The sequence below is a fragment of the Mustela putorius genome, unplaced genomic scaffold, assembly GCF_011764305.1.
Source record: "Mustela putorius furo isolate JIRA1106 unplaced genomic scaffold, ASM1176430v1.1 tig00000228_pilon_pilon_pilon, whole genome shotgun sequence".
Lineage (NCBI taxonomy): Eukaryota > Metazoa > Chordata > Mammalia > Carnivora > Mustelidae > Mustela > Mustela putorius.
In genome coordinates, this window is record NW_025421322.1 from 8,144,013 (window position 1) to 8,165,335 (window position 21,323).

The 21,323-nt window shown below is 32.8% G+C and overlaps 1 protein-coding gene across 44 annotated transcripts in view; it reads left to right on the plus strand.

Annotated features, from left to right (window-relative positions):
* RIMS2 (regulating synaptic membrane exocytosis 2) overlaps nucleotides 1–21,323 on the plus strand; it is a 595,904-nt gene that overhangs the window by 406,402 nt on the left and 168,179 nt on the right. For 16 of the 44 annotated variants that reach the window (XM_045078009.1, XM_045078010.1, XM_045078012.1 and 13 more), the window contains one exon: nucleotides 18,968–19,000. The exons of 27 other annotated variants lie outside the window; for them this stretch is intronic. In XM_045078009.1, coding sequence (XP_044933944.1) covers nucleotides 18,968–19,000 — 33 coding nt within the window. The remainder of the gene's footprint in view (nucleotides 1–18,967; nucleotides 19,001–21,323) is intronic. One more of the 44 variants, XM_045078040.1, reaches the window with a different exon arrangement.

Genomic DNA, 21,323 nt, shown 5'->3' on the forward strand with positions numbered 1-21,323 from the left:
GCCTTTCAGTTAGTGAAATATGTGATCAGTCAGCCCGAGTGTCTCCATTAACCCTTTATTAAGGTTAGACTCTTTGGTAGGTGGAATGGGCTTCAGAGTTCTCAAATGACAATGTGCCTAAGCCAATCCCTTTACATACATTGGCTCTTTGTACCTTTAACGAGCTAGAATAGCAATGTAAATTAAGACTTAAGCATAATTGGTGAGTTTCTAGCTATTTATAATTGCTTTCATTTTTTTTTAAAGATTTTATTTATTTGACAGAGAGAGATCACAAGTAGGCAGAGAGGAAGGCGGGCGAGGGGGGAAGCAGGGTCCCCACTGAGCAGAGAGCCCGATGCGGGGCTTGATCCCAGGACCCTGAGATCATAACCCGAGCCAAAGGCAGAGGCTTAACCCACTTAGCCACCCAGGCGCCCCAATAATTGCTTTCATTTACTTATTCATTCATTCTACAGATCATTTTTGGGTACTTACTCTCTTCTAGTCTCTGTTCTGGATGCTGGAAATATGCTAGTGTGTACCTGTCAAACAAAGCTCCATGCCTGCATAATCCTTACATTTATTGGAGCAAGCAAATAATAAAAGAATATAGCAAATCATATCATATACTGATAAGTATAAAAACGAAAATTCCATCAGGATAATGGGATCATGTTCAAAAAAAGTAGGGTAAATAATGCTTGATAATGCATTCTGAGAAGTATTCCCATCAAGGTAATATTTGAGCAGATACCTCAAGGAAGTGACAGAATTACCACTTGAATGCCTGGAAAGAAGAGTGTTCCTGGCAGAGGGAATAGCAAGAAGGAAAGCTCTGTGATGAGAGCCAACTTGACTTGTTGGAAGAGCCAGGAAGAGGTCAACTTGAGTGAGACCAAGCAAGCAGGGTGAATTGTACTAAGTTGGGTCAGGACAAGCTGCGGCAGGTGACTCGTATCATCCAGTCAATGTTAGGATTTTGTTTTTGCTGAATGAAATGGGAAGGTTTGATTCCAATGACATAATACCATTTCTTTTTAAAATAAACGAAGTGGTTTTTTTACATTTTTTTTATTTTTTATTTTTTAAATTTTTAAATTTTTTTATAAACATAAAATGTATTTTTAGCCCCAGGGGTACATGTCTGTGAATCGCCAGGTTTATACACTTCACAGCACTCACTACAGTACACACCCCCCCCCAATGTCCATAACCCCACCACCCTTTCCTGACCCCCCCGCCTCCCCAGCAACCCTCAGTTTGTTCTACAAGATTAAGAGTCTCTTATGGTTGTCTCCCTCCCAATCCCATCTTGTTTCATAAAATAAACGAAGTTTAATTGCCATGTTAAGGCTAACCTGAAAGAATTGAGATAAGAAACAGGAAGGCTTTTGCAATAGCCCAGGAAAGAGGTGACAGTGGCTTAGATCATAGTGACAGGAGTAGTTGGATTCTGGATAGATATTAAGGATGGAGCCAACAGAATTACCTGATAGGATGAAAGAGAGAGATTCAATAACATCCAAGCTGTGTAACTGGGAGAATAGGGAGTTTCTACTAACTGAAGAAAAAACTTGAGAAGAATTGTTTGGTGGGAACATTTCAGGGGCTCCGTCTGGGATATAAGCTAGAGATCCTCCTCGATATCTAAGATAAGATGTCAAATAGGCAACTTAAAATGTGGTCTGGGTTTCAAGGTGGAGATTTGGACTGTTAGGGAGTTACCCTCAGAGAGAGAGGTTGAACACCATAAGTCTGCCTGAGATTACTGAGAGAACCAGGGAAGAGGTTGAGGGACCCTGCGCTGAACTATCTCATACTCGGAAGCCGACAAGATGAAGCAGCAGGAGACTGAGAACTAGGAGGGAAACCATGGAGCGCAGTGCCTTTGAGTACAGGTGAAGAAAGTACTTGCAGTGGGCGAGAGAGAGCTACTGAGTGTGAAACCATCGCTCGATTTAGCAAGTATGCCGTTGTCAAGTTATCCTTCATTAAGGGCAGTTTTGTTGGAGTCGTAGGAAGGCTGAGGAGCATGGATTTAAAAGAAGAGGAAAGAAGGGGGACAGTGAATATAACAGATGCCTTTGAAAGAGTTTGGCTGTAAAGGAAAAAAAAATAAAAATCTGGAACTGAGGGGAGAGATCATGGGTCTACAATGCATGCAGGACACATGGGAAACTTGGTATGAACATGAGTTTTGTTTTCTGAGTCTGGATTCTTGATTTGCTTTCTAGAGCCATCTGGCCCCAATCATCTCCCTGTAGTTTACCAGTATATCTCTTGGTATTCTGTGGTTTCACTCCTAGATTTAGAATCAATACTTTTAGATTTAGAAGAAGCCTTATAAGTCTTTTAATAAAGCTGCTTTTCTTCATTGACAAAGGAATAGAAATCTAGGAGATAATCAGCTTTCTTCAATCTACATAGTAGCAGATCTCTAGTCTTGACTTCCAGAGTATGCATTTTTGTATCCTGCCTCTTCAGATAAATGGTGATCTTCTTGCATGGGTTTCAGCCATTTATTTTATTTTAACTATTAGCTAATGGCTTAGTTCAGTTCAACCAATGTCTGCAATTTTTTCAGCTAATTGTACTGGGTGGTTATTGAGGATACACTGACAGATCAGATGTGTTCCCCTGCTTTGGGATATCCCAAGATAAAACAATGAGAATAAAATGAGAATAACAAAACAGAGCTGGTAAAATTATTTTGTAGCATGTCACTTATAGAAAGTGCTTGAGATTGTGAAATAAGTAAGTAAGTTGTGAGGGGCTCTGGGTAGGTTTTCAGCCTAAGATATTCCACTGCTTGTCCTAGTTCATATTCTGCCACTGCTTAATTATTTTAATAATATGAAGCTTTTAGGCTTTCCAGAACACTGAAATATAAATATTTCTGAAGAGACTGACCTGAGCTATTATTACATACAGATCTTTTTAAAATTTTATTTTATTTTTTATTAACATATAATGTATTACTTGTTTCAGGGGTGCAGGTCTGTGATTCATCAGTCTTACACAATTCACAGCACCTACCATAGCACACCCTACCCAGTGTCCATCACTCAGCCATCTTCCCTAACCTCCTCCACTCTGGCAATCCTCAGTTTGCTTCCTGAGATTAAGAGTCCCTTATGGTTTGTCTCCCTTCCTGGTTTTGTCTTGTTTCATTTTTCCCTCCCTTCCCCTATAACCCTCTGTCTGGTTTCTCAAATTCCTCATATCAGTGAGATCATATGATAATTGTCTTTCTCTGATTGACTTATTTTGCTTAGTATAATACCTTCTAGTTCCATCCATGTCATGGCAAGTGGCAAGATTTCATTGTCTTGATGGCTGCATAATATTCCTGTAGATGTGTGTGTGTGTGTGTGTGTGTGTATGTACCACATCTTGATCCCTTCATCTGTCAGTGGACATCTAGGCTCTTTCCATAGTTTGGCTATTGTGGACATTGCTGCTATAAATGTTGGGGTGCATATGTACATACAGATCTTCATAGGAAGCAAGATAGAGCCTGTGAGTGGAGAAAGTCAGGTGTGGGAGATGGATGCTGAAAAATGCAGTAGAACACTAGGTACCTTGGAAGAGTGATAATGATGAATTCTGCCTTGAACAAACTCTAGTCTACTAGTCTGCTCTAAATAGTGTTACTTGCTATCTAGATATGCTCTAAACTTACTTTCTTAACTAATTTGATATATTTAAATTGTACAGAATAATACTTTTCAATAGTAAGTACCATATAAATGTTAGCGGTGATTAGTAAAATTTCCTCATAATATCTTGCTCCAATTTTGTATTTTCAGCACAAACTGTGAAAACTTTCAATTTAAAGTAAAAGCACACCTGATTATAAAAGTAAACCTGAACTATTTATTCAATATATATGGTTTAGTAGCTTTTAGGAAATTATTCATCTAGATGCTGTTCTTGACCATATAGCTTGCATAAGAAGCAATACCAGGGGAATAAATCAGATTAGGTTGCAGCATTAGTTATTATATAATATGCTAGTGCATTTTTAAGGGTTTTAATCCATTTATAAAAATCAATATGCAAATATTTAGAATACTCTTCTCTAACAAGACTATTTAAATTATTAGTACTTTTCAAGTTTTATAGTGTTTAGAGAACTCCATTGGAAGTCAATACTTGGCTCCTAAGCTCATTTCTATTCCTAGGCATATGACATCTGGTAAAGTTCTTAATTTCTCTGCACCTTAGTTTCCTCTTCTGTACAATCAAGTATCCTATAAGAATTGTTTTTTTTTTTTTTTTACAGAAACTAAGTGTTTTTGGAGATGTAGCTAATGAAATCTAATGTCTCATGGTTTTGTTTCTGATTTATTATCTATGTTGTTACTGTTATTTGTTTATTTTGTTTGGTTTTGGAAACTTAGCAGATGCAACCTCTAATTGACTGTTGGTGGGTCATTCACTGTCAGGATGATAGACGAAATAAATGCTACCATGCTACCTATCAAAAAATCATGTTCCGGGGCACCTGGGTGGCTCAGTGGGTTAAAGCCTCTGCCTTCGGCTCAGGTCATGATCCCAGGGTCCTGGGATCAAGCCCCGCATCCGGCTCTCTGCTCAGCAGGGAGCCTGCTTCCCTCTCTCTCTTTCTCTGCCTTCCTCTCTGCCTACTTATGACCTCTGTCCGTCAAATGAATAAATAAAAAAATCTTTTAAAAAATCATATTCCTAAATGTACAGAAGGAAAAATGTTTTGTCCCTTTGAGCCTCAATGTAGAGTTGCCTACATTATTTCAAACATAGTTAACTTTGCGGACTAAGAAGAGAGGAAAGAAAGGAGAAAGAAGAGGGGGGAAAAAACAGGTTACAAAGGAACCCAAAATAGTAAAGGAATTTTGACAATCTGTAATGAATACTTGTGTCTGTAAGCATTCTAGAGGTTGGATAGCATTTACGGTGTGGACAGGCTTTGTGTTTCTGCCTCTCTGTATTCCTGTGAGTGCTTCTAGGGCAAGGAAAGTAAGATACCCATGTCTTAATTGCCAAATTTGATTTGTATCTAGATAATAATGGATTTTATATTTCCTAAATATGGCATTCTTTGCCAACTTAGATGAATGATGATTTGACCAAAAATCATATGAGAGAAATTCAGGGATACCATAGAATAGCAAGGAATTTATCATACAGTTTTTAGCAGGATATGCCTTCAGTCACATCTGTATTATGGAATAGTAATTCGGTGACAGTGAGGAAGATGGCTTGAAAGAAACAAGATAGAGGACATAAGACCATTTCAGGTCTTTCAATAGTCCACTATGAGGGTTTGAACTAGAGGGAGGAGAAGAAGAAGAAATGCATTTTAAAAATTTCCTTCCTCGTTTCCTCGTTCAAATCCACAAGCCTGAATGAATCAGTTGTAGAAGTTAAGTACTTATACACAAATATTTTAAAATTTCTTCTCCTAATCTTTCTTTCTCGGAGCCCATTTCTCCTTATTTTACTTTTCTCTCCCCCTTTGCTCATTTTATTTCTTCTGTATTTCCAAAGCCTCAACTGGCTAATCAGATTTAGTGAAAAACTCCTTCTACTTCAGACCTTTCTGCATACTTCAATCATTATTCAAGCCAAACCATCACTGATTTCCTGAATATAATTCTAATGCCATCTTCTATTTGTTGTTGAAAATGATGTGATCTTAGGAGAGCGATAGGAGACTAGAGTAAGAGCACAGGTTTTGGGCCTTGGCTCAGGGCCTGTCTTTATTATGTACCAACACTAGGCCCTTAACCTAAGTTCATCTGAGAAAAAGAAATCTTACCATCTTTCTTTTATGCCCAATATGCTACTTTGAGAATCAAATGAGGTAATGAATGTGAGATTGTTTGTAAACTAGAGAACTAGTCAGTTACTCTTAATAACCAGCTCTTTGTTTTCTTACCTGGAGAAACCAACCACCTGATAGAAGGTCCTTTATGTGTTGTTTTTTTTTTTTTCCCCAGTGGCTGCATTTATTTTTTTTTATAATTAAATTTATTTATTTTCAGCATAACAGTATTCATTATTTTTGCACCACACCCAGTGCTCCATGCAATCCGTGCCCTCTATAATACCCACCACCTGGTACCCCAACCTCCCACCCCCCCACCACTTCATTCCCCTTAGATTGTTTTTCAGAGTCATAGTCTCTCATGGTTCACCTCCACTTCCAATTTCCCCCAACTCCCTTCTCCTCTCCATCTCCCCATGTCCTCCATGCTATTTGTTATGCTCCACAAGTAAGTGAAACCATATGATAATTGACTCTCTCTGCTTGACTTATAGGATTAAATATGATGCTCTGTGTGGAGGCAATCGAAGCATATTTTATACAAATATAGTCTTATTAACATAAGAATTTATGCTCTTTAAATTGTCACATTTATAGGATTGGCTACCTGGAGTGATGGAAAGTCGTTGAAATAGTTATTTTGAAGACTTGGGTTTCTTAAATGTCACCTAAATGCTCACTTCATGGTTAAGTCTTCATGTGTAAAATCCTTCTTCATATTATCTAATATTTATTAAATCAATCTTTAAGCTTTCCAATCTACAAATTAAATTCACAACTGAAAATTTACTGAATTCAACTTTAAAATACTCAATTAGAGTGTTATTTTTAAAAAAGAGAGAAAATTATCCCTCTAGAACAAACTTTTTGTGTGTACTTGAATGGATTCCTGGTCTGCACCCTTGGACATATATTCTTTCAAAGTAATACTTACGGATTAATTACATTATACGTCTTTGATTTTCACTTTTTAATCTTGGGTAGTATATTGTACAGAATCATGCTAGCACTTTATACTTAGAATTTCAATTTTAAGTTCATTATTATTTAACATTAAGGAGACCATTTTCATTTTTTTTTTTTAATTATCACAATAATCCTTTAACAGAAAAGACTCTCTTTAAGGTGTTCCATCAGTGGTATTTTTGCTATTTTTGTTTAGTATGTCTAAAACAGCTTTCCGACAATTTGAATAGTTTCCTGATACAAAACTAGTTTGCTAGTTTCATTTTAATACTATGGCCCATAATTCCAAGAGGGCTAACTAGATATAGGTAGCTCTCAGCATGGGTTTTTGGGTGATAAATGAAGTAATGAGTCAATAGTTCTGTTCTTTTTATAACTATAATTCACTTTTAAAGTAGACATTTGAATTTTAACAGAGGGTTTAAATAATTACATTTAGAACTTTTAGAAAATATTCTATACTCTCAGTGTCCTAATTTCATTATCTCTGGTATAGGTATTCTTCTACAAAATCTGACTAGTCTAGAATAATAAGAAGCAAGAGCAACTCGGTAATTTTAGAGATGGAAATAACCTTTCAAATTTTCAAGACTAAATTTCTCACTTCAAATATAACATATAAGAGGCCAGAGAGGCTCTGAACCTTGGCTAAGGTTGTACACATAGTTAATAGCAGAAATGTTCCAGAAGCCAGCATTCCTGGCTCAGTCGAATAACCTATCTGTGACATTTTTTAATCAACCATTGATAGCCTTGATCTAGGTCTTCTTTCATTGTTATATTGACTGTCATTTATAAATTGATAGTTATGGAGTACTTTTGTTACTGGCATATAATAATTTTCAACAAATACTTGCTAATGTCAGTCTGTCAACGCAAGACAAATAACTATAAACAACTTCTCTTCAACTAAAATGTTTGTCAACTTAAAGAAAGTGTTTAAAAATTAAACATGTTATGTGTTAAGGGGCTTTCTGCCAATTTACAAATAGGCTATACCATTTTCAAAACAAGCCATTTCGACTTCTGCATACTCAGTCTCACTTCAGAATAGCATGTCTTCTATTTTGTAACATCAGAAACTGTCAAGTGATGAAACAACTCCTTAAGATGACAAATGTATAGGATTTTAGCACATTTTAGGAATAACTCTGTAACCTGTTGAATCTTTCATATTATATTGGTGGATGACCAAAAGTGCAGATTTTTCAAAAATCAAGAAATACTTTGTTTTAATGAGCTTATTATTTTCCCCAAACAGAGCAATTAGTCTGTTGGTGTTTGATATCAGATTAATTTGGTTAAAGGTACAGACAGTTTGTTTATTCCTATAACTAAAGAGAAATTAGTCTGTTGGTTTTTGATATCAGATTAATTTGGTTAAAGGTACAGACAGTTTGTTTTTTCCTATAACTAAAGAGGGCTTATTAACCTAGAGTTTGGGAATTTATTAGAAAGTCTATATATTCTCTAAAGGTTTTAAGACTGTTCTTCCCACTAGCAGTTGATTGAAATATATTATCTTTATCTAGATTGTTTACCATTCCAGAGTCCTATATTGCATCTTTAGCAGATTATTTATTAACACCCAATTAGAAAATCAGGGTGTTAACTACACATCTAAGTGTAACTTTCATACTCCCAAATCAAAGAGTCTGTTTCTTCACAAAAGCTGATTTATGTTGGGCCAGGAAAAAAAGCATCTTATTATTAATAACATTTATTTTAGGTTTAGGAACTGGAAAACCCTTACAATTAATGCAGTTGATTCTAACAGTGTAAGTAAATAAAAACAAAAAATAGTAAGTAACCCAAAATCAAAAACAATAATGTATCCCAAATCCCCTATATTTGATGTTGCAGAATAGCGTATTTTCCATTTTGACAGTGATTTCAACTTCCCTAGTTATGTTTTGCTTAGGTTAATATTATAAAATGTTAATATTTCATCATTTAATGTCCAAAGGTGGATAAGTCACCATCTTAACTAACAAAATAACCAACTATTAATAAATAACTAACAAAACTCTTAGTTATTGTATGACATAGTGAAAACTTCATGGGGATTAAAATGTACATTGACAGTAACCAGCTACTTATAATATAGTTGTAGAAATATGTGGATAAAAAACAGCCAAGTGTATACTTAAGTATTTATGAATGCTGCTATGAGATTACATTGTGATCAGCAAATCTTTTGATACACGACTTATAAGGCCCTACATGATCTATACTCCCCCACTTCCCATTTCATTACCTCTTTAACCTCATCTTCTAGTACTTTCCCCTTCATCCACCCTGCTCCAGTCAGAGTTCACTGTGCTTTTCTAGAATATGTCAGACATGCTCTTACCTCAGGACATTTGCATGTGTTGTTCTTCTGGTTGTAATGCCTTCTCCCCAAATAACCATATGGCTAACTCCCCTACTTTTCCAAGTTCTGTACTTAAACTTGTCTTCTTTGTGAGGCACTCTATGACTAACCTATTCAAACATCTGTCACTCTCTGGACATTTTATTTCTTTCTTACCTACTTCATGTTTGTCTTCTTAGCACTTACCAATATCTAAGTGACAAGACATTTTATTTGTTTATCCTGTTTAATCTAATTTCTCCCACTAGAATATAAACTTTATGAGAACATGGACTTTTGTCTGTTTTGTTTGTGGTTAAATTCCCAGTGCCTAATCATGCCCAAATTATAGTAGGTGCTGAATTATATTTGTTGGATTTAAACATAATTTACAGTACTACAAATAATTCTGGATAATTTTAGATAAGCCAGATAACTCATATTCAGTGAAACCAAACTTAATAGTTTTCATTGAAATAACCCCACCGCACATAAATTTTTCTGCCATTTAATGAAAGTACTAAATGTGGTAGCAAAAAATTAGTCACTTTGTCTAACCATATATTAAAATGTATTTGTAGATTTTCTCTTGGTATGTATGGAAGTCTCTGTATTTTAATTCCACATAAACATTTTATTGTACCATAATAACATAATGTTTAGCAAAATGTTTATTTCTAAAATAAATTAATATTATTTAATATCAACTAAAAAAACCTTTATTTATCAAGCCATTTTAATTATATTTTCTTCATACCTTGGCCCCACTTATTTTATCGAAAATAAATTTTGGAGATGACTGGAACAAATTTTAGTGCTCTGGATTTTGAAACTTATAAGAAAATTCAAATATCACATTCCTATATTTAAAATATTGACTACCTATTAATAAAATTCTGTGGGAAAACATAAGGGGAAAAATCTAAAAACTAATTAGGTTCTGAAGTATCTTTAGGTACTCGTTGTACACATTGTCTCTACTTCTGATAAGTTCTGATGATTGTTTTTTGGTTTATACTAGAAGTTACATGGGAAGACCAGCAGAAAAAGGTGAATGGTACAATAAGTGATGACAAACCATTGCCGAAAAAGAAACACCAATCTGAGCCAGGTTTGTCAGGGTTTGGAAAACCACTGAAAGCATGAGACTCTAAGCATTGCATTTCATGCTTTTTAATTATGTGTGTGCTTGTACCTCATCTTTCTCATTTTGGTGTGAACTTTATAGTGTGTAGACCCTATTTAACTTAGAGTGGTGAACACTTTATTTCAAGATATGTATAGAAAACAAATTCTACATATTTTGGAAAAAAGGTTTTTTTTGTTATCAAGATTACTTTTCTAGGAGAAAAATTGACTAATTTAAGTACAAATGGTCATTTATATATTTGGTTGTTTTGGCGCAAATTAAAGTACCTTCTTGGAAAAGGATCACAATATATAATTAAATATAATATATACTTAAATATAAATACATATAATTAAAGTACCTTAATGGGGAGGTATTACTTGCTTTCTTAAAAAGTACTATACAGAAGTCAATAATACTGTCAAAGCACTATACCAGATATTGGAAATGACTTATTTTACAACTTTTGCAGCTAAGATACTGCGAACAACCACAAAGAGTGATAGCATATTGTGTGAATTCAGTAGTCTCTATAGTCCATTATTTCTACAAATGAATTGAAATGAAATGAAGTGATTTTATTTTCTTCTTTCTTTTCTTCTTTGGAGAGGTATTATTAACTTAGTAGAAGACAAAAATTTGAACCAAGAGTAAAAGGAAGAGGAGCAAAGGGCAGAAGTAATCAATAAATTGAATAATCAGTCCTAGCCTTAATCCATGATTGGATGAGAGTCTGTTGAAAATTTCTTTCCAAATTTTAGGATGGCCTTTCTGATAGTGATATTATCATTAAAATGACTGTGTCTATAGTAACAGTGTTAATGTATTTTTATATGGTGACTCAGTTCATCTTACATCTCTGAAACTTTTATACTTTAAAATGTATCAGTATAAATTAAATTAAATTAATTTTAAACTGACTCATTAATGAGTATTCACTGCTATCCGTTGTATGCCAGAAATTGTGATTGGTACTGAGTTATCTGGGTAAACAACACTAATGCTGCAATGTCCTCATAAAGCTTACATTCTGGCAAAAATATATAAATATATAAAAGTGATTATACTAATGACTAAGTTATCAATTGTGATAGTGTTTTAAGGAGAAGAGTAGGTTGCTTTGAGAAAAATAATTATGTTACATAAGTCTGGAGAGGAAGAAAAAATGCTATAGCCCAAGTGGCTTAATCTGTGAATTCTCTTTTAGTTAAACACATTCTGGAAATTTAATAAAATAAGCAGGAATTTACATTGGGAATTTAAATATATAAGTTGTCAGAGAAATATCTTGCCTTTTTTTCAATTTTCAGTTATGCATCACAGTTTGTTTTGAAAATAATAATTATCTTAATATATTTAATGGGATTTAAAGGTAAACAGTATAAAATTAATGATTTATGTTATGATTTATATAACAAAAATTATTACTGTAAAAATATTTCCTTGCAATATTGTGTGATATCAGTTATCTTTAGTCATTAAACTATTGTTTGTCTTATTTGCCATGATATCTGATTACATAAATAGGCTTATAGCCATATAGATCTATATAAATAAATTACATTGAATATTAAAGTCAATGCAAAGTTTGGTTAAAAAAAATCTTAAACCTCACAAACAAAATTTTTAAAATCTCCTAAATATTATTAATTTGTATATTCTCATAGATAGAATATATATATTTTTATCCCTTGAGTCCTCTAACTGAATATAAACATCATGTGTAAGAGAGGAAAATTAATGTAATTAGAGTGCCTTAACGTCATGGCTTAAAATGGTTATAGATTTTTCTATTTTGGCAATTGTGCATTTTCCTATATACTAGGAAATTCAAACTGGCCCTGGAAATTCCCACCCTAAATGTCGTGAGTAAGTATGCGGTATGTTAAGGCAGCAAACACTTGTTAAATGTTAGTATTCCTAAATATCATTGTTTGTTTCTTAAAGAAAGGTGGGATATGTAGGGATTATTTTTAACAATTGAAACTTTGAAGTGATAAAATGGGAGGCAAATAATGGGGTATCAGGTGAGTGGGGCTAATTACCTATGTTTTGAGCATGGGCTTTACTGAAGACATGTTTGGAGTCGTTCTCTCTTTCATATTTAAGTATGTCTATGATACTAATAATCTATTGATTGTAATCCATGTTTAATACATTATTTTCATTCACTAAAATATAAGATCACACTTTCCATTAATTGTCAAAGATTCTTCATCAGAAGACTGTTATAGTAAACTTGTGGTATTAGAAAAATTCATAAGGACTTGAACCCAAATCTGAGATGCAAAGTCAGCTATGTGTATCAATAGTGTATACTGCTTTTTTGTTGCTGTTTTATCAGAATCTGTGCAAAAATAATAGCTGGGAATTTTACCATTTTTAGGATGTATGCTAATAACTTAAAAATAATTTCAAATTTTTATTTTAAACATAAGAATATAGAACCAGAGGACTAAATGACACTAAAAAGGCTAGAAAATGTGTTAATGAATATTTGGATGAACTTTAAGTATTATGGACTAGTTTCTGCTTCTTTTAAAGAAAAGTCTTGATATTTCAAAATCTGACTGTCCTGAGGGGGTTATCAGCAAGAAAGGTGATTTATTTTCAGTATCTCTCACTTAATTGATGGGATAGATGAAGATTCCTGGGAAATATAATGGTGCTTATCAGATTACTATCTTAGATATGAGCAAAAATATAAGTATTGTACAAATGATTTTAAACTTCAGGGTTTACATATAGTGTTTAGTGTGAATCACTAACGTCTTCCTCAGCTAGATGTGAATTAGATTTTGTTTAGACCATAAAGTTAATAAAACAATCTTGACAGAAGTCAAGATTATTTGAGTATGGAAAAACCCATTGTTTAATTTTTAATGTGCAATCTGATTCTAGACTAGAATACTATGGCCTATAATAATGCATTGTTATTAAACATTGAAAAACTTTAATCTGTTGAGCTTTATATTTTCACTTTGTGAGTCTATCTGTTCTTACAGTAATTGAAATGTATCTGAAAAAAAGAGCATATTTTATATTAAATATTTTATCTCATATTTTACTTAAACTCATCCCACAAAAAACTCTGGTGAGAATGCTAATTTTAGTTAGGCTGAATGAATGTTTTGGAACTGATACAGTTTCTCCAAATAAAGATCTTGGACTTAAATAGTTCAGAATGGACTTTGAGATATAATTTTAAATGATTTCTGATGTGTTTGATAATTAATTGATACTTTTCCAAAAAGGATTATCTACCTTGGTTCATTATTTTTTAAGTGTATAATAACTTAGCTACCCTTCTTGTAATTATCCTGAAACCATGATGGTACTACTTACTTTGCTGTTTCTTGTCTGGAAAATAAGTCTTTGCCTTTCTGGGAAAGGGCAGTGAAACAATTTGCTGGGTTACTGTATGATTATGTATTATTTTGGAAATCGAAACTATTCAGGTAACAAGTTTTGTTTTACTACATACTCTAGCATCTTGATGCATAAGCCCTTAGTATTAGCATTATATAATTTACTTAATGTATTAACCTTTAATTTTTTCCAACATGGACTTTATCATATTGTATTCTTTGTGGACCTGTAACTGTGGTGAAGGTAGGGATTTTTTTTCTTCTACCTTTGGATTTATGCTTTGCAAAATTATCTTAAGAAAAAGTAAATACTGAAAGATGTATTTTGTTAGTGAGTTTAATACTTAGCTTTTTTTTTTTTTTTTTTTTTTTTTTACTATTTTGGTTTTGTGGAGTTTTGCTTCCTTTTATTTTTGAGTACTTTGACATTTCTTAAACGTAGAAACAATGTGTTTCCATCTAAACTGATAATCTAAATTAGTCTTATAGTTAAATGTTAATCTAATTCATCTAATCTAGAAAAGAGAATCAAGGTTATGTTCTTAGTCAGTATTAGACTCTGGTAATTTCCAGATTGTTGTAGAATAAATGAATTTTATTTTTTATTAAAAAAAGATATAAAACAAAGTAAATATTTTATGCAAGACAAATCAATTGATGGAATTTCAGAATTAAATACTATTGATACCTTCAGATGTAAATATAGCATTCTTTGTTAATAACTGTGTTTTCCTATCAATAAAGAGAAATTTCATGATTTACAAGTTTAGTTGCTTATTTAAAGTTGATTCAGTTTCCTCTGAATATACAGATAAGCTTGTAAGGCCAAGCTGTAATTCAATGACTGTTGTTTTTATGATAAATAGTGTGATGTATTTTGAAAGTCAATTATTTTAAACTCCCTCAATACATTCTCTGACTATATTTTTCTTCTGTATTTAAAATTGTATTATGTGTCAGACCTCAAGGACAAAATCAGTGAAGAACAGTACAGCTAGGAAAGAAGATATTTAAAAGAAAAACATTTTTATTAGTGAGCTTTTAAAAATAACAAAATATTTTAAAAGATTGGATCTTGCTTGTTTTAATAGGTAGAAGTTATTGTAAACATTCAATTATTTTATGGTTGATGACAAGATTACAGAAAGTAATAATTAGTTTAAAAAAGAAACTCGGACACTTGATTGAGGAACTAATTCTTCAAGATTTTTTCACATTGGAGAGTTTTAGTGCAAAATCTGTAAATTTGGTAAACATTTTATTTTTATATTCTAGATCCATCCTGATTGTTGTATCATTGAGACACTCCTACAAAGTAATTGCTTATTTAGTCTTCATTTTGAAAAGTATCTCTCCTGCTCCAAAGGGACATACTAAGACTATGATCTTTCAAAAGCCCTCATAATATGATTAGTTTTTAATTATATGAAAGTTCTAGTATGCTTTTAAAGTATTAAGGCTTTTGTTTCATTGTCGGGATTTTTTTGGGGGGGGAGTCAGGAATCTTTTTAAACAGAATTCTTGCTCCTGAAGGACCTGTGTTTATTTAAGTACAAAATCATCTAATAGGACCAACATTATGTCTGTTGTAAATGGTGATAAATGAGAAAGAACATTAGCCGTAAACAAGTTTCAAATAGATATCATACACACTTGGTAAAAACTGTGTTTTATAGATAAACGGGCCCATGTACATGCCTTTTAAAATTAATTTGATTGAAGATTATTCTTTCTTTTTGAACTTGAGGTGTATTAAGTCAAAATTTAATAATAGTTAATACATTATATTAGGAAGAGAAAATTTTTGGTTTGCTCAAAATTTTGCATAAAATTTGGCGTCATATACATTATTACAAACTTAGCTTTGTTTTATTTTATATATCTGTTTATCTTCAGTAGTTCTTTTTCCAATTTTAAGGATCAAAATATAGCAGCTTTAGTTGGTAGGTACATAGATAGGAAGACACAAAGATGTTGTATTACTTTGCTTGATGCACCTAAACTTAAAAATACTTCCCCAAAATAATTTGCCATAAATGATGAAATGATATTATGGGGTTTATGAAGTATTCATCATACCTTATAAATGTCTTTTTCGATATAATATATGAAAATATTTTATGTCTCCTTTCTTGGCTCCTATGATGGAATGAACAACAAGAAGAATACTGTATATCTTCTCTGCAGAGTCTTTATATTTTTTAAATATAAAACTAAAACTACAGGGTGCCTAGGTGGCTCAGTGGGTTAAAGCCTCTGTCTTCGTCTCAGGTCATGATCTCAGCGTCCTGGGATGGAGCCCAGCATCAGGCTCTCTGCTCAGCAGGGAGCCTGCTTTCCCCCTACCCTTTTGCCTGCCTACTTGTAATCTCTGTCAAATAAATAAATAAAATCTTAAAAAAAAAAAAAAACTAAAACTACAATTCAGCCATAATTATAACAGATACCAAAGCAAGGGTATACTTTTACTATATTTAACTTCTTACTATTTAACTGGTTATTGGTTAAAGGAAGTATTAGAAAGAGTTCTCATTAGAATGGCCATTAAAACAGCACTGAAAAGTAGAATGTTTGTGGGATAGTAATGATCAAAGGAAAAATAGAGAGGAATTGTGGAGGCTGTTACTTTTAGCTTCTTCAAGATTTACAGAAGTCTGTAATTCATTGCAATGGTATATGTGAAATAAGTACTTACAGTTTATTCCCATTTAAGTAAGATCTGGCCACTCAAATGATGCTGACTATAAGTTTTTCTTTGAAAATGAGGCTGTTATAATGCAAATAATGTATAATACAAATTCTAACAACAAGGAAGACAAGAAAGCCAAAAGATTTTTTAAAATATATTTGGTATAACTTTAAATTGTTGAGATTTTATTATTTAAATGAATATTCTATCTGCCAGTTAAAATTAAGTGATTTTTACATAAGAATGGTTATGACCTATTTATTAATGGATCATATTCATATAAGGGTGGAAAGAGGATTTAATGGGTACTTTCAGTTAGTAGTGAGATCCTTGTCAAATCTTTTTAGTCCTTTTATGTAATATAAATTTGTGTTATTTTATTAAAAATTAACTTATTAGTGCTAAGTGTTACTATATTTCTCACAAGAGTAAAAACTTTAGTGAATTACTTGCATAGTTGAAGCAGTTACCTTTAAAAAAATAAATTCAAACTCTATACTATGTAATAAATTGTCCAGATCAGGTGCCACCATGAGAAGATTTTTTTTGTTTTTTTCTTTGCTTGAATTTTTATTTCACGTGTTTTTATTGGGTCATATACGATCTAGTAGAAAGAAAGTTGACCTGGTAACTCCTGATTAGGAGTCCTCTGTTCTATTACTGGTTCTGCCACTGAACTTGTTGTGTGACCTTGGGTAAGTCACTTGAACTTTGTATGCCTCAGTTACTCTCTGTGATTAATGAATGAATGAGTGGAGAAGACTTTTGAATGTTTTGAATCTATATAACATGAAGAACATTGCCTCGATGCCATTATAAAATAATTCAAGATACAGAAAAATGCTAAGTAGAGAAAGAGCGTCATTTATTTATTTTGTGTTTACATTTTCTGCAAAATATAATAGTAATGATAATAAATTTTTTTCTTAGAGAAGGAATATACCTAAGCCATCATTTTATCCAATTCTTATCAATTTCATTTTAATATGCAAGGAAATTATTTTAGTAGGGTTGTAAATATATATGTAGAAAAATTTTGCACATGAGAAATAATATGAGATAAAATACAATTCAGAATTAAACTGCGTTATTAATGTATCTCTGATTTTTCTGTCTTCTTTGAGAAGTGGGTAGACGGGGGGGATGGAAAACAAAATATGTCATATATCATATTAATGTATGGAGTACATTTCAGGAGGATAATGCTTTTTCAATAGTGGCCAATCCTACCAACACAGTCTGGTTTTTAATACAATAATTATGATGAATGTAGTGTCCAATTTTGAATAGATCAGAGATGTGCTCAAGCAATAATCAAAATGACATTGTTAAATTTCAAAATGTGTCATTCCTTTTCAGTTCTCTACAATTCATACTAGGATTTCTCTTTTTTCTAAGAAAACAAGTTTTAGTCACCTTAGCAATCTTTTCCTGGTGGAAACTTTTCATTTTCTCACTATTCAAGAAAAGAAACAAATTTGTTATAAGAAAGAATCCTTTTAAGAGTTATAATCTCAGTATATCAATATTTCAAGTATATTTTGATATAATATGTTTTTCCATATATCTCTCAAAAAACTATGATATAACCATTGCGGAAGTGAATTTGGTGTTTTGATTTAAGAATTATATGGTACCTGACTCAAAACTAATTATATGATTAAATAGGAGATTTTGGTTTTGTATTACAGTGTTTATCTGTGTCAGTCATACTAACTCACTAATACCTTTGAAAGAATTTTTTTCCTAGATTGCTGAGTTTAGCAGATATTTCCTGCTTTCAATCGCTGTATAGAATGTCTTCTAACTTCACTAGCAGAGGAGAATGAAGTGTTTCCAAAATGTGTCCTCTACCTATTATAGTAGATGTTGGATTTTGAGGGGCAAATTTAAATAGAGATGTCCGTGATGTGTTATGTGGTGTCTGTAGGAATTTTCTGAATAAATAGGTATTATAAGGGAATATGAAGAAATAAGATTTGTCTAGATTTAAGATTCATTGGATTTTTAATATTTAAATAAGCCATATCTTCCAGCTACCCTTTTTATAGCGAGTCTTACAGTTATTACTCTCCATATTTTATAATATAATATTTTATGGTAATATTTTGCTGTAGTGAAGTAATTTGGGTATTGGCCCATGTGTGCACTCATCAATTTCAGAAACTTGAAAGGCATAGAAATGTGTTGGAACTATTTTTAATGTTCTTTTCAAAAGTTTATTCAATTAAATTCTTTTCTTTAAATAATAATTAAAAATTCTAAAAGCATTTTTACAGACTTTCAGGGACTCTGGAATGTCTTGAACAATATGGTCATATAAGGAACATTGTTTTCACTAATGGTATCTTTCTTCAGCATCAGTGTTCAGGATTGGTGGTCCATAAATAATTGTAAACTTTGAATCTTCTTTATTTCTACACTAACTTTATTTTTCTGCTTCTGCTAATCCATAATAGTTTACCCAATTCTCCATCAGTTCTTCTGTATTCTTTTTAAAATTTTTTTAATGTGGTATGTATTTTATTATATCTTCCCTACAACTGTGTACAGGATTTTTCTCAAAATGATTTGGGGCCCTTTCCTTCAGTGTCACTTTTTACCTTTCGAGTACATCCACTCACACCCATCTCCTTTGTCTATGTCTGTCCATTACACGATGTGGCCACAGAAGAAGTGGACTCCACAAGGAGAAGACATGCAGGTCTGTCTCTACTACTGCTTTTCTTTGTTATTTTTTCATGTATCTAACTTATTTTAGAAATTTTTTACATTTTCTTCATTTCATAATTTTTCATTTTCCTCTAATATAACAAAATGTTAAATCTTGCAGGCCTTTTTATTTTAGGTAGTGGTATATTCAACTTTTAACAGCAACTGCTCCAATTAGATTGATAAAAATAAAATGATTAATTTTTAATGTAATATGTATATGTGTGTGCATGTGTGTGTGTGTGTGTATGTGTGTGTGTATTTTTCCATAATGGGTAACTGAATCCAGATCCAAATATATGTATATGTATATATGTTTATACATATATACATAAAGATATATAGTATTTTGTCAGTGAGATTAAGTTAACAAATGAATCATACTCATTCTTCAAATTATTTTAGACTTCAACTTTGTTTTCAACTTCATTTTACATAATTCTAAAAGTACTTTATTTTTATCATGAGTTCTGCAATGTGCTAGACATTTGGAGAACATTAAGGATCTAATACATGTCCTAAACAAGCTCTCACTATCACTGAGGAGTTAAAATATGTGGGTAATATGCTGTGTCTATGTGCCAATATGAATGATTCTAGCAATATGATCTACAAAGATATAAAGTCAAATAAAATCTGTTTCAGCTAGATGGCCAGAAGAGGCTTCATGGAAGAAATAACACTTGAACTGAAACTTGAACATTCATTCAACACTCATTTATTAAGCACATGTGATGTGATACTGTTCTAGGTGCTGGAAATAACAGGACACACAATAGCTCCCCATCTTTGCAGGCTTTTTCTAGTGGGAGTCTGAGAAGTAAATGCAGTAGTATTGCCAGTGCTATGAGAAATCTGTGTATATAGAATGCAGTGGAATCATAAAGGATGGTATGATCATTTCCACCTGAAAAGTATGGATATTAGTTCAAGAAAGACTTCGTAGGAGAGATAACATATGAATTGAACATTAAAAAGTAGAAAGATGTTGCCCTCCTGGGTAGAGTACATTTCAGGCAGAGGAAACAATATGGGGAAAATGACTTCAAACAAGTTTAGGCAAAAATAGGCAGGGGAGTGTTTCTGAAGATCATGTGGGATATTGAAACATATAAAGCAAGAAAAGAACAAGATCAGATATTTTTCCTAGAAATATTACTGTGGAAAGCTATGTAAAAAATGGGCTAGAGCAGTAAAAGCAGAAAAATCATTTATGAGGCTGTTGCACAGATCAGTAGAGAGATAATAATGGGCTGACATAATGTATCAGTAGCATATGATATTGATACATGAGAAGTTATATAAAGATGTAGAGTCTGGGGCGCCTGGGTGGCTCAGTGGGTTAAAGCCTCTGCCTTCGGCTCAGGTCATGATCTCAGGGTCCTGGGATCGAGTCCCGCGTCGGGCTCTCTGCTCAGTGGGGAGCCTGCTTCCCTTCCTCTCTCTGCCTGCCTCTCTGCCTACTTGTGATCTCTCTCTGTCAAATAAATAAATAAAATCTTTAAAAAAAAAAAGATGTAGAGTCTGTAGGACTTAGTTACTGATTAGATATTGTTGATGCAAGTAAAGGAGGGAATAAGATAATTTCAGGTAACGGAAATGTTGATGCAAGAAAAGGAGGGAATAAGATAATTTCAGGTGACGGAAATGTTTGGATAGATGGTGGCCTATTTTGTCAGGATAAGGAATGAACAAGTTTTGGGGAAAAAAATAAAAGAATTCAGTTTGAGGGTGGGTTGAGTTTGACATTCTTTTGAAATATTAAGATACAGCTATCTAATAGAAGTGATTGAAGGTATAGCTGTGGAAACTCAGAGAAGTCTGGGCTGGAGACATAGAATAGAGTATCATCCCTTAACTGATTCCATTAGAATGAATGGAATTGTCAGAAGCATATGAAGATTAAGAAGCGAACCAAAAATCACATTTCTGGGATTACCAATATTTATTTACATTTAAGGAGTGGATAAAAGAACAAGAGCCAGAAAACCATGATGAAAAGAACTACTGAAGGACCATAGGATATCCAGAAAAGAACAGAATTCAAGAAAGGGAAGTGTTTCCAGAAGGGTATACTCATCAGAAAAATTCAAGAGAAGAACAAATAGTGTTAAGTGACAAAACTAACCAATAACAATCTTTGCCTGATTAGTGTCAGTGAAGTTGTGGAGGATGGGAGCCAGATGGAAGACAAGGAAAAACAGATCTAAAAGGGGGGGAAATGAAGATGAATGTGGACTAGGTGAATGAATGAATGGCTTGGGGGAAATTACAAATTGAAGAGTAGCTACCATGGGGAATACAAGAAAGCTCAC